Genomic DNA, 17,115 nt, shown 5'->3' on the forward strand with positions numbered 1-17,115 from the left:
TGCACTGTAGCTATCATCAGATGTTCCAGAAGAGGGTGTCAGATCTCATTACGGATGGTTGTGAGCCACCATGTGGCTACTGGGATTTGAACTCAGGACCTTTGGAAGAGCAGTCGGTGCCCTTACCCACTGAGCCTTCTCGCCAGCCCGACAAATACCTTTGATCTCTTCTTTTACCCAGCACTCACTTGGCAGAGGCAGGTGGATCTCTGTAGACTAGTCTGGTCTACAGAGAGTTCCAGGACAGCCAAGGCTAAACAGAGAAAACTTGTCTGGAAAAAAAGAAATGGAGGTGGAGTGGGGCTGGTCTTGGTCTTCTGTGCCAGGTCTCAGAAGGAAAAATCTGAGGGTGATACTCACAGTTTGGTAGTCCCTGAGAGACCCTACAGACCTAGATCTCCCACAGTTGAGGCTGGGGCCCCTGGTTGCACACCTAGGCATCCAGATCGGTCAAGAATGTCTCCTCTGCATAAAGTGGGAACCTTCTACAAAGCATACAATTAGGTCCAGCCACTTAAGGACACAGGCATAACACTGGCTAAAGCGTAGCGCTGGTCCTTTGTTCCAGTCCTCCAGTCTCAGCAGAATGCTCCAGCTCCCAGCAGGTTAACAAGAATTGCAGGCAGGGACAGAAGCTAGGCCGACGGGAAGGAAAGGGTTAAAATTTTATTCTCCGGGCTCGCCCCGCCCAGAGAGTATGACTTGGATTCTACCCCCAGAATTCTGATTGGTCTGATCATGCACATCCTAGCGGTGGAGCTTGCGGCCGGCCAAGTTCTGGGCCTGGAGCCACCTTCTAGCCGGTAGTGGCCTCTTGGGGGAGCTTTCTGAAAAGCGGTACACGAGTTACCCTCTGAGTGAGGGCCATGGGACTTCCCGATGGGTCCGGTGAGTTGCAGGGCGCTGCCCAAATTCTGCGTGCCCGCGAAGCGCTAGTATTGTGACTCCCGGCCTGGGTCAATTCAGGAAGGGAACCGCCAAATCCCCGACAGGCATTTCCCGTCTGCGGAGCCTTAGTTTACCGCCTTGCCGATTTTCCGAAGGAGGTTATCCATCAATAGCTAGGGATGGGGGTGGGATCTGGCGCGACCCCAGCTCTTGAGGGTTGTACTGAACGTCTCTGGAGTGCTAATAAGGGCGCTGCAGGGAAGTTGCTGCCTGCCGAGGAGTCCTGGCACGGGAGGTGTGCCAGCTGGGCGCATTGGGACTGGGAGAGAAACCGCTGCAAGACAGGCCCTAAACAGGCGGTGGACCAGCCGCGGCCTGAGTCGGCGGGGTAATGTGCAATTTTGTCGCTGCCGGCCCTTGTGCCCTCCCAAAGGGAGGTGCCAAGCATCTAGGCTCCGCCCTCCAAGGCGCGTGCCGCCTGGTAAGGGGAGGGAGCCCTTTAAGAAGACTTGAGAGATCTTGAAGGAGGGGAGAGGGGCCGCTGAGATCTCCTGGAGCCTGCGGTGCAGAGAATCTCTGAAGATCTTCCTTGCGTCTGCACTGCTCCCTCCTCCAATTGGATACCCAGGTTAGAGAGTCTTCCCAGGTGAGTTCCTACCCCTCTGGTGGAATTCTTTCCCCTGGTTATAGCCTCTCCTAGATCAGAACTCACAGGTGAAATCTTTCCCACAGGCTAGCCCCTCCCCTCTGCCCACTCCAAATTTGTTTCCCCTGAAATATATTTATAGAGAGCTGCATTACATATGGAGGCACCCCCCCCCCCCGCCCAGATCAGAGTTTCATCTGAGAGACCCCCTCAGATCCTATTCTCTGGTAAAGTCTCCCACTTCCGAGAGAAGTGCCTCCCGATGAGAGATTCCCACACCCCAGGTCAGAACTTGCCTGGCTGGTGAAAACTTTCAGGGCAGAGTTCCCTCCAGGTTGGATTGGCTTCCAAAAGCTCCTGTTCCCAGGTGAAGTCTCTCTACTTCGAGTGGGAGCCTGTCTCAACTCCCTGGAGGTGAGAGTTTCGACCCTGGAGTCTTGCTGGATCCTGTCCTGAAACTGGAGGGCAGTATTGCTTACAGACCTCTGGTTTGCTAGGTCTTATCTGTCAACTTGCTCTCAGCCAACAAGGTTGGGCTCCTGGTGGAAAAGCTGGAAAGGGGACTGGACAGGAATTGATTCAGGGAAGGAAGCCAAGGGCCTGAGAGGTAGGGGCTAGGAAGCGCAGTCAGTTTGGACCTGGACCCAGACCTGGACTTGGACTTGAAGTGGTACTCGGGGCTGGGCAGCCACACCTGAGCTGGATGTGTGGGCATGCTCATCCATCTCTCCCTTCCGGAGAGACTTTGGCCCAGAAAGAGTCTTCCAGCAGCCAAAGTTCAGATACTGCCTCTGTCAGGGTGTGAGCACGGGGCCCTCAGAGACCAGCAGGGTTAGCTCTACCCTTGATCTTTGAGCCCAGAAAACTCAGGTATGTGGCTCTGTGGTCCCAGGTAGAAGTTCTATTGTATGTCTGTGGTCTCACCTCTCTAGACCAAGGGACACATCAGACGCAGGCACTCCTGTCTGCAGCCCAAGAAATGGAGCTGCAGAGGAGAGACTACCATGTGGAAAGGCCATTGCTGAACCAGGAGCAGCTAGAAGATCTGGGGCATTGGGGCCCAGTGGCGAAGACCCACCAGTGGCGAACTTGGTTCCGGTAATGATGAGGGAAGAGGTTCTGGGGGTTCTTTCAAGGCCCAGACAGTCCACCCTGTAACAGACTTTTCTCGGTTCTAGATGTTCCCGTGCTCGGGCCCATTCTCTTCTGCTCCAGCATGTTCCAGTCCTGGGCTGGTTACCCCGGTATCCTGTGCGTGAATGGCTCCTGGGTGATCTGTTATCTGGCCTGAGTGTGGCCATCATGCAGCTTCCTCAGGGTGAGCTACCTCCAACCTCAGGGTTGCAAGTTCTGTGGTCTGTGAAGTGCCAAACCAGAAGCCAAGACCTCTGCTCTTGGAGCTATGACCCCCTGAGCCTAGGGCTTGGATTCTCTCTACCTTTTTGATACCCTGTTCTTCAAGTCTGCATTGTTACTGTTTTATCTCCAGGTTTGGCCTATGCCCTCCTGGCAGGATTGCCTCCTATGTTTGGTCTGTACAGTTCTTTCTACCCCGTCTTCATCTACTTCCTGTTTGGTACCTCTAGACACATCTCTGTGGGTAAGTGGAGTCAGGCAACCCTTTCATAGAGGGCAGGGCAGGACAGGTTAGAGAGGAAGGAAGTAGCCTATGAATCACCACAAGCTGTACTAGGAAACTATAGGGATTCTTAGGTTCTGAATATCTCAAAGCCCTGGCTTCAGGGTGAAAGATCTAGTCCTTGGGGCTGGGAAGTTCTTAAAGACCTGCCCAACCTGCCCATGATCCAGACTTCCCCTGTCCCCTCCCCCTGAAGGGACCTTTGCTGTAATGTCTGTGATGGTGGGCGGTGTGACAGAATCTCTGACAGCAGATAAGGCCTTCGTGCAAGGCTTGAATGCCACAGAGGATGATGCCCGCGTGCAGGTGGCCTACACACTCAGCTTCCTGGTCGGCCTCTTCCAGGTACGAAACAGCCATCCTAGCGTCTGACTTACACTGTCACCCTCTCTGATCCCCCACCTGCCCTTGGCTGTGCCAGTGACTTCCACCTCCCCTGACTTTCCCCGGCCACCCAACAGGTGGGGCTGGGCCTGGTACACTTCGGCTTTGTTGTCACCTACCTGTCAGAGCCTCTGGTCCGCAGCTATACCACGGCTGCGTCTGTGCAAGTCCTCGTCTCTCAGCTCAAGTATGTGTTTGGCATCTCACTCAACAGTCACTCTGGGCCACTGTCCGTTATCTATGTGAGTGAGGGTGGGGGCAAGGGTGGGTAGGCAGGCTGTGCCCTGTGACCTTGAACTCTGGCTTTAACAGTACCACTTCTCCTTAGACAGTGCTGGAGGTCTGTGCCAAGCTCCCTGAGACTGTACCCGGCACCGTGGTCACGGCGATTGTGGCAGGAGTGGCCTTGGTGCTGGTGAAGCTACTTAATGAGAAGCTGCATCGGCGTCTGCCCCTGCCCATCCCTGGGGAACTACTCACGGTTCGGATGCCAGGGGATGGTGGACAGGGGAGAGGGCGAGTGAGGGTAGACCTGGCCAGTATACCACCTCAAGATACTTGAGGGCCACTGCAAGGGTGTGGAGGAGCTTGCAGGAGAAAGATCTCTCTTGGCTTTTTACCACGCTTGACCATATATCCCCTTCCTTAAGTGGCAATGTTTCTCTCTCACCCTATTTACACCTTCCCATTCCTCAGAAAAAGATTCTGTGTCCACCCCACCCCACCCCTGTGGATCCCCAGATGGTTCACCCTCTTCCATTATACGACCAGTACCTTCCTCCCCTAACTCTGCCCCATCCCCACAGCTCATTGGGGCCACTGGTATTTCCTATGGTGTAAAGCTGAATGACAGATTCAAGGTCGATGTGGTGGGCAACATCACCACAGGGTAAGCTCTGGTTCTGTCAGGGAGGGTGGGGTAGCTAGAGTTGGGCCATCCTCTGACCTCCCAGGTGTTCCTCCCAGGCTGATACCCCCGGTGGCACCCAAGACAGAGCTGTTTGCAACGCTTGTGGGAAATGCCTTTGCCATTGCTGTGGTGGGCTTCGCCATTGCCATCTCACTGGGGAAGATCTTTGCCCTGAGGCATGGCTACCGTGTGGACAGTAACCAGGTCTGTGCTGCAGGTCTTTGTCGGGGTCTTGTACATGCCACAGATATGTGGGCCCAGATGATAGGAGTGGGGTAGACTAAGGGTAAGGCTGGACTTGTAAGTGACTCGGCGTAGAACGGGATGCTGGGCCAAGTATTGGAGGCCGCTGACTGAGAATGGGGTTTGGGGGTGTGTCAGCCTAAGCATCCCTAGCAAGTCTTCTTACACAACTCGCCCCACAGGAGCTGGTAGCCCTTGGCCTCAGTAACCTCATTGGAGGCTTCTTCCAGTGTTTCCCCGTGAGCTGCTCCATGTCTCGAAGCTTGGTACAGGAGAGCACGGGAGGCAACACACAGGTAGGCCCCGGGTATGAGCATGCGTGTGTGGGTATATATCCATCTAGACATGCAAGCTGTTCTGCCAGGGTGCTCCCACCCCGGGCGTGCCTTCACCCTCTGCTTATGCCTACCCTGCAGGTTGCTGGAGCCGTATCTTCCCTTTTTATCCTTCTTATTATCGTCAAACTTGGGGAACTCTTCCGAGACCTGCCCAAGGTGAGCCTCTACCCCTCCCCGCCAGGCTTCATGGCCCCACATTAGTCAGTTTAGTCCCGTTGTAAGGGGCTCGGAGATACAAGGTTAAGCTCTTGGGGGAGGAAAATCGGGAACTAGAGGTCAAAGGTTAGAACTTTCTAATCAGCTCCAAGGGGATAAGGTTGGTGTGGTGGTAGTTGGTTGGAGGCTGGGCTCTGCCCAAGTGCTTGGCCAGTCTGGGTGGGTCATGTCTGGATGGTGGAGGCTGTCAGTCTCTAGGAACCTCTCAGCAACCCTGATGACATTCCTCCTTCTGCCCCAGGCCGTCCTGGCTGCTGTCATTATTGTGAACCTAAAGGGCATGATGAAGCAGTTCTCTGACATCTGCTCTCTTTGGAAGGCAAACCGAGTGGACCTGGTGAGAAGCTTGGGAGCCCAGGACTGGGCTTGGGTCCTTTAGTACCAGTGGGCCCTTTGACCCCTGCCCTTTTCTTATCAGCTAATCTGGCTGGTGACCTTTGTGGCCACAATCCTGCTGAACCTGGACATTGGCCTGGCAGTTTCCATAGTCTTCTCCTTGCTGCTCGTGGTGGTCCGAATGCAGCTGTGAGTCAACCATTTTTGGTACCCCCTAATTCCAGCCTGGTGTGGGAGTAAGTGTCACACCAGCTCTTCACACGCACAGCTTTCCTTGCCTCTCTGGGGGACATCCCAGGAGCCCTCATTGTCCTCTCATGGTCTTTTCTTTGTCTTTGCCTTTTTTTTTTCCCCTTCCTCTCTCCTCAGGCCCCATTACTCCGTCCTGGGGCAGGTGCCAGATACGGATATTTATAGAGACGTGGCAGAATACTCGGGGGTGAGTGGCAGGGGCTAAATGGGGGTGGAGTGGGGCAGACAAGACAAATGGGTCCTTTTTAGTTCCCTTCCACATGGACAGGAACACTGGGAGTGGGGCAGGGAAAATGGCTCAGTGGATCAACTGTTTGCTGAACAAACATGAAGACCTGAGTTTGGATCCTCAGCACCTAAATAAAACGTCAGGCATGGCAGCACACATGTCTGTAACCCTGGTGCTCAGTGGTAGTGGCAAGAAGGTCCCTGGGGGCCTCTGGGCAGCTAGTGTAGCCCATTGGTTAGCTCTAGGTTCAGTAAGAGACCCTGTCTCAAAAGCAGGAGGAGCCATGGAGGACGACACCCGGTGTCACCTACTGACCTCCATATGCAAGGTCCACACCCACACACACAGACGCGTGTACACACACACTCTCTCTCTCTCTCTCTCTGTCTGTCTTCTCCAAGAGTGGAGAGAGAATACATGAGACTAGAAGTACTTTGTCTTTGGATCTTGGAATTTGAAGTGAAGAGTCTGAGTCTGTGACCCCACTCAGGCCCTAAGTGAATAGGATCCGTCTTAGAGCCAGAAGCACAAACCCTAACCTGGGTCAAGAGACTGGAGGAGCAGGGAGGGGGCACAGGGTGTAGGGGAGCTTTCTTGGTCTGCTCAGTGGGAATGCCAGGTTCCCAGTTGCCAGTTTATATTCTTAAAAAGCCTCGTGCCGTGTTGTGGGAACAACAGTTGTGTGAGGCTCTAGAATAAAATAAGCTTTCACTAGGGCCCAGAGCCTTGAAGGTCAGCTGCAGGACAATGAACAGAGTAAAGAGTAGCGGGATCAGGTGTGGGAGAAGACATGAGGGAGCAGCCCAGCTGCGTGTGGCTGGGAGGTGGCCTGTGTGCTATAGGTCCAAATGTCCAGGAAAGCTCTGGGCTGAGGCTGGGAATGGAAAAGAGCTGGGGAAGGTGTGAGTGAACGTAGACAGGTTCCCCTGTCTGCCTGCAGACAGCAGCGTAGGGCAGGGATAGAAGACCCAGGGGTGGGAACATAACCATGGATGGGTCTGAGCCAAACCCCAAAACTTGGTGAAAGGAAGTCGGGAAAGACAGGACTTTCGTAACACGGGGAGCAGGAAAATTGCAGCCAGGCTTACGGCCCAGGCTCCCAGGAGGGCATCAGCTACAGGCTGGGGCAGAGGCTGGGTATCAGGCTCTCTGAGAGAGGAAAGCCGAGTAAAGAGGATACAGTGGGGAAAGCTCAGCCACCCTAATCCCACCTCATCTCCAGGCCAAGGAGGTCCCGGGTGTGAAAGTCTTCCGTTCCTCGGCCACGATGTACTTTGCCAACGCTGAGCTCTACAGCGACTCTCTGAAAGAGAAGGTGAGGCCGGGGTCCTCGGCTTGGAGCGTGTGCGGGAGGGTCTGAATCTCCTTATCTGCCCAGAGTACCAGCCTCTGCCTCTGACTTGCGTCTCTAGTGCGGTGTGGATGTTGACCGCCTCATCACCCAGAAGAAGAAACGAATCAAAAAGCAGGAGATGAAGTTAAAGCGAATGAAGAAAGCCAAGAAGTCCCAGAAACAGGTGGGGTCCCCTCAGCAACTCCCTCCTGGCCTAGCCCTGCTGTGATCCCATCCCTGCTGTGTTCCCAGCCCTGCTGTGCTCCCAGCCCTGGTCTTCAGTCCTGCTGTGCTCCCAGCCCTGGTCTTCAGTCCTGCTGTGCTCCCAGACCTGGCCCCTAGTCCTGTTGTGCTCCCAGCCCTGCTGTGCTTCCAGCCCTGGCCCCCAGCCCTGCTGTGCTCCCAGACCTGGCCCCAGCTGTCCCCTCATCTTTTGTCCTTGTCCCATTTTCTGACTCCTGTCATTTGTCATCACCACTCTGTCCTTCAGCACCCCAGGGACGCTGTTTCAGCCCCTAGGAGGACAGAAAGCTCTCGAGAGTCCACCTTCCTCTCCTGTAGTAGTCCCAGCATGAAGCACGGCATGTCCCATTCACTGTTAGAACTTCCTCTCAGGCCTGCAGCCTAGGTCCTCATGTGTCTCTTTGCCTAAAGCCAAGGGCAATACCAGGCCTGCCTGGCCTGGTTGTCACATGGCAACCTTTCTCTCCACCTCTCGTCCCTCTTAGGATGCTTCTTCCAAGATCTCCTCAGTTTCCGTCAACGTCAACACCAACTTGGAAGACGTCAAAAACAATGACGTCGAAGGCTCTGAAGCCAAGGTGAGGCTAGAGTGGGGACCATCCAAGAACCACAGAGATGGGGGTGCCCACATTTGTTGCACGAGGAAAGCCAAGACCTGCTAAGTGTGGATTTGACGGTGTTGGGCTAATGGTGGATGGGAGGAATGGGGAGAGCGCGGATGCTGCAGGGAGACCTTTGTGATAGTGAATTCTCCTCTGGCCCTTGTCTGCAGTCTCAGACTGACCTAGATGTAACAAGACCCCACAGTCTATGCTCATGGGTAGAAGAAAGAGCTTAGTAACATTGGGCAAGTCTAGGGGTCAAGAGTGATGGCAAGTTTAACCAAAGACTCAGAGAGGTCAGGGTGTAAGGCACATGGGTGCCTGTGGCCAACCTCTGGCCCCTAGCCACTCTACCCTGTTTGGCTAAGGATGGGATGCGATCTCCCAGCACCCTCCTTTCATGCACCTTTATTAAGCTTTGGCCCAGGAAGTAACAACACTTTATGCATGTTGGGGGTATGTTTTCTTGTGTCCCTACACGTCCCTCCTGTATTTATAGATCCACATGTCTCTCCTATCACCCCATGTCTGTGTCCTTATGTGTCCCATACATGCCTCAATATATCTATCTGCATATCAATATGCACGTTTCTGTCTGGCTCTGTGTGTCACTGTATACTATGTACGTGCCTTTGCTCTAACATCGATGGCCCTTTAACACATCTGGATCCCCTGCAGGTGCACCAAGGGGAGGAGCTGCAGGATGTAGTCGCCAGCAATCAAGAAGATGCCAAGGCCCCAACCATGACCTCACTGAAGTCCCTGGGCCTGCCTCAGCCAGGCTTCCATAGCCTCATCCTGGACCTGAGCGCCCTCTCCTTTGTGGACACCGTGTGCATTAAGAGCCTGAAGAATGTAAGGAACTGCGGACAGGCTCCGGCCCCTCAAGCCTTCATGCTGATCTTACCACTTGCCTCTCACCTTCTGGCCACCCCACCCCCCCAACAAACCAAGCCCTCTGAGCTCCCCCACTAATCCTTGCCCAATTGCCACCTCTCTAAGGCCAGCCCTCTTTGTTGCTGCAGATTTTCCGTGACTTCCGGGAAATTGAAGTGGAAGTGTACATCGCAGCCTGTTACAGTGCGTTGATGGGGCCGGCGGTAACAATCCGGGCAGAGGGTGGAGCTCTTCTGCTTAAGGGTTTATCAAACAGCATAAGGAAAAAACTCTTTTTCTGAAACAGGAGGTCAGGGATGAATCAAGAAATAGGGCTAGGGCCGGGCAGTGGTGGCGCACTTGGGAGGCAGAGGCAGGTGGATTTCTGAGTTCAAGGCCAGCCTGGTCTACAGAGTGAGTTCCAGGACAGCCAGGGCTACACAGAAACCCTATTATGAAAAACAAAAAAAACAAAAACAAACAAACAAACATAAATAGGGCTAGGGAGATGGCTCAGTGGATAAGAAGGTTTGCTGTCTACATGTGAGGACTTGAATTCAAATACCCAGCACCCATGTAAAATAAGCCAGGCATGTCTATGCATGCCTATTGTGCTAGCCTTTGTTGAGTGGAGCCGTGATTCCCAGGAGCTACTTGGTCAGCCAATAGAGCTTCAGGGTTAGTTAGAAACTTGTCTCAAGGGAATAAGGTTTAGAGGGATAAGAACAGAACATCTGATATCCTGGTGTGTCTTCAGGGTGCAAGTAACCTACACACACACACACACCATATACAACACACACACACATACACACACCACACATACACACCATATACAACACACACACGCATACACACACCACACATACACACCATATACAACACACATACACACACCACACATACACACCATATACAACACACATATACCACATATCTACACCATATACAACACACACACCATACACACCACACATACATATCATATATATCACACATATACCACATATCTACACCATATACAACACACACACACACACAGACACATGCACACACAGGAGGCATACAGGAGTTTCAGTAAGTAGCAACGAATTCTCAGGGTACCTGGGGACCCAGTCTCCTGGTGGTACTGCATGTCGTCAGGACCTGCTCCTTGTCCACAGGTCCTGTGGTCACCCAGCTTGAAGCTGGAAACTTCTTTGATGAGTCTATCACTAAGCAGCATGTCTTTGCCTCTGTCCATGACGCTGTGACCTTTGCCCTCAGCCACCGGAAGTCTGTCCCTAAGAGCCCTGTTTTGGTAAGCTGCCTCTGCTGCATTGAGTAGTTTTTGTTAATCTATTGCTTATCCCCACCCTGACCCCAACTCCAGGAGGTTGATGACGGTGCCCAGGGCTCTGGCCACGTTGAACCCATCGCTCTTCCCCTCCTGCCTGGAAAAATTTGTTTGAATGGGGAGATGTGCTATTTGGGAGTTCAGATATGTCCTCCGGAAACTGACTGGAACCTCCTCTCTTACCCATGCAGGCCACCAAACTCTGACTCTGCTGCAGGAGACTGCCTACCTCTGGAGGTTGTGACAGGTCACCCTCATGAAACCCCCTGCCTCTGGGCCACCTCCAGGTGCCACCTGGGACTCCGTTCCATGTACCTGCACATACAATTCATGGATGGATGCCCTGGGACTCCCCAAGTTCAGTGCTACAGGCCTGGGGCAGGGTATTGCAGTCAGGCTGGCCTTGGCTGGGTGCTGAAAAGGAGCTGATGTGGGAATACAGCTTTGGGAATAAATGTGTCTGTCCAACTTCAGGCTCTGCTGTGGCATGGTCAGGGTGTGGCTGGGGTGTCGAGTGGTCTTCAGCACAGACTCCCAATCCTTCTTATAAACCCTAAGGTAGACAGAACTGGGGTGTAAGATTCGGGGAGATCAGGGACAGGCAGAGAGCATGCTGAGTCGGGCAGCGGTGGCACCCAGGCTAGGTAAGTATTTTATAAGCTTAAGGTTCTTGTCAGCTTTACAGACAGTCCTTTAGCTCTAGCTGGAAAAAATAAATGGAATCAAAACTGTAGATCAGGACAGAGCCATTGTCAGGGATAAACCCAGTTAAGAGGCAGGGTGAAGTTGGTGTTTCTGAGAGATGTAGAGTGAATCCCTGAGCTCCCAGCTAAAGAACAGAGCCATTCACATGGTCTGCTGCTGGATTTAAAAAGTCAGTGTTATGAACTGCCTACTCATAGAGCACTGGGATCGGCAGAGCATGTTAGTCAAGAAGCGGCTGACTTCAGGCATAAAACAGCAACATATGTTGGTCCCTTGGGCCACTGACCCCGTGATGGGAGGGATTGGGCAGTGGGCTCCTAAGCAGTAAAAGGGAGGGTAGCCTCATGGGTTGCCTGGTGGGTTACACATGGGAATGCCCAGAGAATGCAATACCCACATCTCCTGCCCAGAACTCATGAACTTCACTATTCATCAGGTACGCTCCAGGCACGGTGCTAGGTACCGGGCAAGTTCCCAACTGTAGACAGAGGCTTCCTGCCCTCCAAATTACCCAGGCACCCTTGCCTGGGCCTATTTATCATGGCTTTTGCCTGTGCCTGGCACCAGAGTGTTTACAAGCCATTTGAGCTCCCGTCAAAACTCAGAGGAGGAAGGCAGTGTTTTTCGTTCATCTGTTCTGTCACGCTCCATTCTGGCACTGGGTCTGGGTGCTCGGTAAATATTGTTTGAATGAAGACCTGGAGCCAGAGGCAGACCTCAAACAAGAACTTGTCAGGCTGGCCTCGGATGGGTTCTAGGAGGAAGCCGGTATGTTTTTATAGTTTGAGAATAAAGATGATTATGTAGGTAGCCAGAAATGCTCTAAAGAAAATAGCGTGTGTGTGTGTGTGTGGGGGGGGGGGGGGTCAATGCTAGAGGAGGACGGACTCTACCACCAAGGTAGTCATGGAGGGGTGACGGCAGTATGTGAGGCTCTCTCTAACCTTGGAAAGGTGACTTTCTAGGAGGGAAGCCATGCTCTCTCAGCACAAGGAAGGGTGGTGAGGGAGGTCTGAGTGAGGCAGGGACAGCAGCCAGCAGAAAACTTCAAGGAAGCCACACTTGGAAGTGCTTGCGGAGTGGAGCTGAGCTGGGTTTCAGAAGCTCCCCTGCGCTCTGTTTTACCAGTTGCTAGAACATTGGACCTTAAAGGCAGCAGGGTGCTTAGATTAGGTAGGGATGATAGGAGGGTTGGAGTCCATCCCCCAACTCCCCATCATCTGGCCAAGCTGTATTTTGAAAGGCCATGGGCCCAGCTGGAACCTGCTGCTGCCTCAGAGCTGGGCCTGCTCTTGGGGGAGGGGTGTTTGCCCGTTGCCAAGGTACCGGGGTTCCGGCTCCTCGAAGTGTTAACAGCCATGCTGTACACATTGCTCTTAGTGCCATCGCTGTTCCTGTTGGTGATGCCTGTCCCTTGCCAAGGCTGGTCTAGGCCCCTCTGGTACCAAGTAGGGCTGGACTTACAGCCCTGGGGCTGCCAGCCAAACAGTCCGGATATCTGGGGCTGCCAGCCAAACAGCCTGGATAGCTGCAAGAACAGTCTGGGTTGCCCTGGCTACTGGTTGGGCCTGGGAGGAAATCGCATCTACCCTGTGGCTGGGGTCACCATCACCACTACCATGTTGCTGGTTGTCAGCCGTGTGATACTGCACCGATGGCGAGCTAAGGTTGCTAAGGGTCAGGTGAGCACAGCTCCACTCTGTCCTCTGCAATTCCTGCTTCTGCTCATGCCCCCTGGGCCATGCCTCCCACTCAACCTTCTTATTACCCTGGCTTAGGGCCTGTGGGCTTCCTGCCTGATCCTGCCCTCATCCCTCTGACCTGTTCTTGCATCTCCACAGAACCTATGTCTACAACCAATCCATCCCTATCATTCCTTAGGACTAGTCCTCTGGTCCATCTGTCCCCATTCCCATTCTTCATCCAGCCACCATGGGCCCCAGGGCCACCTAGCCTCTGGAAACCCAGTGACCCATTCCCCTGTCTCCCCATCCTCTTTGGCACTTCCCCACATCCCTTCTCTCTAGCTCCACTCTCACGCTGGTCCCTGGCCCTCCTCCACCCTCAAACTGGTCCTATATTTCAGCCCCCAGCAGTAACCTCAAGCTCCGGCAAACACTGGAAAGAACAGCCCACTGTCTCAGACCGCACTCTGATCCTCAGGGTCCTACACATGCTGGACGCCATCCTGCTCCACATTGAGGGCTACCTGCAGGGGCTGGATTCCCAACAACAAATTCAAATAAAAGGGTCTCCCCCTCAGTCTGGGTGACCCAATATATGCTTCTCTTTCTCCGATTGTTGTCAAAGATCAGCTCTGATGTTCAGGGTAAACGGAGACAGGGCATAGGAATGCTCCTCTTTTTTGGTCCCACAAAAGAGATCAGTGATCAGTGAAAAAAAATTCTACTCTAGCTTATATACCCCAGCAAAATCTTTCAAGCAGTATAGGAATAATATGATTACATTCTATTTTTCTTTTAGTGAATGATTATAAAACAAAACAAAACAGTAGGTTCCCCAATACCTTTACATGAAAAAACATTTTGCATATTACAGGTTAAAAAAAAAAACACAAATTATTCCCAAGAACCCATATACATCTGTAACTAAGCAACTTGTTAGATTAACATGGTATGAGCAAGCAAGGTAAGTTTCTCAACCAGTTTGTCTTACTGGCAGGCAGCATTTCGTGATTACAAAGAATCTATTTTATTATTTATCTTAAGTAATCCTATAACTATTTAAAAGACTCACAAATCTAAACTTTTATATAAAAACCTACTTGAAACCCTCAGGATGCACATCTACTCATCAGCAATTTTTATTAAACCATATCAGGAAGCTGAGGGCAAAAATGGATACAAGAAATTAATCATCACCAGTCCAGCCGCCAATCTAGCTAGATTGTTCTTGTTCTCTGACCTCAAAAAGTCCCCAGCTCAATAATATTAAGAGTGTGTTTTTCAAGCCGGGTGTGGTGGCGCACACCTTTAATCCCAGCACTCGGGAGGCAGAGGCAGGCGGATTTCTGAGTTCGAGGCCAACCTGGTCTACAGAGTGAGTTCCAGGACAGCTAGGGCTACACAGAGAAACCCTGTCTCACCCCCCCCCCAAAAAGAGTATGTTTTTCTGAACTTCAAATTATTCCCTAAGATTTTCTACATCAGAGCCAGTAGCAAAAACATCTCAAGCTAAGTTCACTAGCAATTTGTTTTTCCAAATGCTAAGGGTGGCAGTCATTGCTGACAATCTCTATCTCTAAGTTCTTCCTTCTCTAGTGGGTGATAGAACCATAATCTGCTCCAGCAGCAATGCCAGAGAGAGATCAGGCATTAGCACTGTGAGTGCCAGAGATACTGCTCAGTGAGGACTGGAAGCCCCTTTGAACTTTCATATAATTCTTAAATTAAGAGGGATGTGAGGGCCAGACAGTGGTGGCACACGCCTTTAATCCCAGCACTTGGGAGGCAGAGGCAGGCAAATTTCTGAGTTCGAGGCCAGTGTGGTCTACAGAGTGAGTTCCAGGACAGACAAGGCTACACAGAGAAAACCTGTCTCGGAAAAACAAACAAACAAACAAACAAACAAACAAACAAACAAACGAACAACCCAAAAAAACCAAAGAGGGATATGAGGGCGGCAAGCAGAGAAGAACTCCATAACAGCATGAAGCCCTCAGGACATAACTGTTTTCAGGGAAGGGAGCAGGGGATTGTAACATTTATCCTTTCTCAGGTCTCTGACAGAGTTAAGGACTAGATAGTTATACTCTCACAATTAAGCTTAAGTTGTTTTAGGACCTAAGAAGATGTTTTTGAATTAGAATACAAGTTATGATAGAAAATGATTTAGATACAATACTCTGAACTCACCAGTATAGGAGAGATGATAGAATACTCCCTGTAAAGTTGCCAAATATAAATGGACTAGACATTGTGGATGTAACTCCTACCTGACACTTTTCATAATTGTTTCATATTTGTTCCTACTGTATGTTGTCTATTATTATGAAAAAGTCTTTTTTATTCAGACAAAAAGGGGGAAATGTTGGGGTTTGGTCTGGTGCTTCTTGTATTCCTATGCTATATTTTATACCCCAAGATCTGGTTGCCCCAAAGACAAGCAAATTCCCACACACACCAACCTTTGTTGTGCAAACCTTACTCCCCAGTTCCCCGTTTAAAACCATTGGTTAGGGGCTGGGGAGATGGCTCAGAGATGATTAAGAGCACTGGCTACTTTTCCAGAGGACCTTGGTTCAATTCACAGCACCCGGCCAGCAGCTCATGACTGTAACTCCAGTTCCAGGAGAATCTGGCACCCTCTCACAGACATGCAAGCAAGCAAGCAAGCAAATAAAAAAAAAAAAAAAGGCTACAACCAGTTACTAGGGAGAATAGGGAAAACGTGGAGTCTGAGTTACCAGGCTGGGAGTGGAAGGTAGGGACTATGAGGGAGAAGGAGACAGGAGCCTTTGTGGTTGTGCTAGCCAGTGGGCTGCATTCCATGAGTCTGTTATTTCATGAGCTATTTCTCCTTCATGGCCCTTGACAGATTGTCAGCTGGTGCCAGCCTGTGTGTGTGAGGGACCGTCTAAACCCTGGCCTGTTTCCACTGTTAGAGGTTTGTTGAAGCTACAGTGCACAGGATAGGTAGTCAGGTAGTCCTGGGCATCACTGCCCTCTCAGTGGGGGTGTACCCCCTCCTTTGTTTCTAGCTCTGTCCTTGCCTCTTCTCAGGGAGGAGGACAGGTAAAATCAGGACTTAAGGCAGAAACCACCAGCTGGCTTCCTGCTCCGTGTTTGCATGCCCCTCTTCCCAAGGGATCACCACTCTGGGTACCCAGCCCTTAGATCCTTGACTCCTTTCCATCCTCCCAATTCTAACCCCATCGTCACACTACCAGCTCAGACCCCTAGAGCCCTAAGTTCAGGCCACTCAGGCATCCCTATCTGCCTTTATCCATGTGGCAATGTCAGATACACTCTTGTCTGAGCAGCTCCAAGGTCCCTATAATAAGAGTGAGAACTACTGGGCATGGTGGCACATGCCTTTAATCCCAGATTAAATTGAGAGGCAGAGGCAGGTGGATTTCTGAGTTTGAGGTCAGCCTGGTCTACAGAGTGAGTTCCAGGACAGCCAGGGCTACACAGAGAAGCCCTGTCTCTACAAGCCAAAAAAAAAAAAAAAGTGAGAACTGAGCTACCTCAAAGGGACCACTCCCTCCTCTCCTTCCTTCCTCTAACATGGGTGAACGGGTTGACTGGGTCCCAGGGAGTAGACATTTTTAGAGTACTGTGTTTTAGAAAAGGAAATTGCAATTACAAATTCAAAGAGAAGCAGAATTCTATCAAAGTCATGAGAAAAGGGCTAGGACTGGGGCTCAGCGGCAAAGCACATGCTTAGCATGCACGAGGCCTCGTCTTTGACTTCTCTGACAAGAAACAAAATGAGAAAAACCACAAGTTTAAAAGAGGCCATGAGGCCGGGCGTGGTGGCACACGCCTTTAGTCCCAGCACTCGGGAGGCAGAGGCAGGCGGATTTCTGAGTTCGAGGCCAGCCTGGTCTACAGAGTGAGCTCCAGGACAGTCAGGTCTGCACAGAGAAACCCTGTCTTGAAAAACCAGGAAAGAAAAAAAAAAAAAGGTCATGTGTGTGCTTTTTTGAGACAGTCTAAACCCTGTGGCCCTGACTGGACTTGAACTTGCTGTCTTCCCATGCTTCCTCTTTCCAGGTGCGAGCATCACAGCGCATGCCCCAACACCTGGCTTTAAAGGGGGCTGTCACTTGACAGATGTTGTGATAGTAGATTCAAAAAAAATCATTTGTGGCAACTCCTGACATCCCTGTAATGCTTCTCTGCTACGGGTTATGGTTCTTTCGGTTTGTTCTGTTCTGTTTTAAGACAGAGCCTTGGTGTGTAGCCTTGGTAACC

General features: G+C 51.6%; 2 protein-coding genes across 4 annotated transcripts; both read left to right on the forward strand.

Moving 5' to 3' along the window:
- The first annotated feature begins 51 nt into the window (after positions 1–51).
- Positions 52–10,933, forward strand: Slc26a6 (solute carrier family 26 member 6). Of its 3 annotated transcripts, none has more exons than XM_021171764.3 (21): positions 52–888; positions 2,467–2,632; positions 2,713–2,852; positions 3,024–3,134; positions 3,370–3,518; positions 3,635–3,799; positions 3,886–4,038; positions 4,364–4,446; positions 4,524–4,671; positions 4,893–5,006; positions 5,127–5,204; positions 5,506–5,601; positions 5,683–5,789; positions 5,970–6,039; positions 7,304–7,396; positions 7,494–7,598; positions 8,143–8,235; positions 8,938–9,114; positions 9,285–9,339; positions 10,299–10,435; positions 10,663–10,933. In XM_021171764.3, the coding sequence occupies exons 1-21, from the start codon at positions 867–869 to the stop codon at positions 10,675–10,677; spliced, it is 2,277 nt and encodes a 758-aa protein (XP_021027423.1). In that variant the 5' UTR covers positions 52–866; the 3' UTR covers positions 10,678–10,933. The 3 variants fall into 3 exon arrangements, with proteins under 3 accessions (XP_021027423.1, XP_029337946.1, XP_085684163.1); XM_029482086.2 differs by having other exon boundaries at positions 53–1,534; XM_085828037.1 differs by having other exon boundaries at positions 53–1,516.
- Positions 10,934–12,264: 1,331 nt separating this feature from the next.
- On the forward strand, positions 12,265–13,448 carry Tmem89 (transmembrane protein 89). Its single transcript, XM_021173278.3, has 2 exons — positions 12,265–12,858; positions 13,263–13,448. Exons 1-2 carry the CDS (start codon positions 12,535–12,537, stop codon positions 13,446–13,448), a joined length of 510 nt encoding a protein of 169 aa, XP_021028937.1. The 5' UTR covers positions 12,265–12,534.
- Positions 13,449–17,115: the final 3,667 nt, after the last annotated feature.

Source organism: Mus caroli, unplaced genomic scaffold (genome assembly GCF_978045245.1).
Source record: "Mus caroli unplaced genomic scaffold, Mus_caroli_1 scaffold_11, whole genome shotgun sequence".
In the NCBI taxonomy this organism is placed as follows: Eukaryota; Metazoa; Chordata; class Mammalia; order Rodentia; family Muridae; genus Mus; species Mus caroli.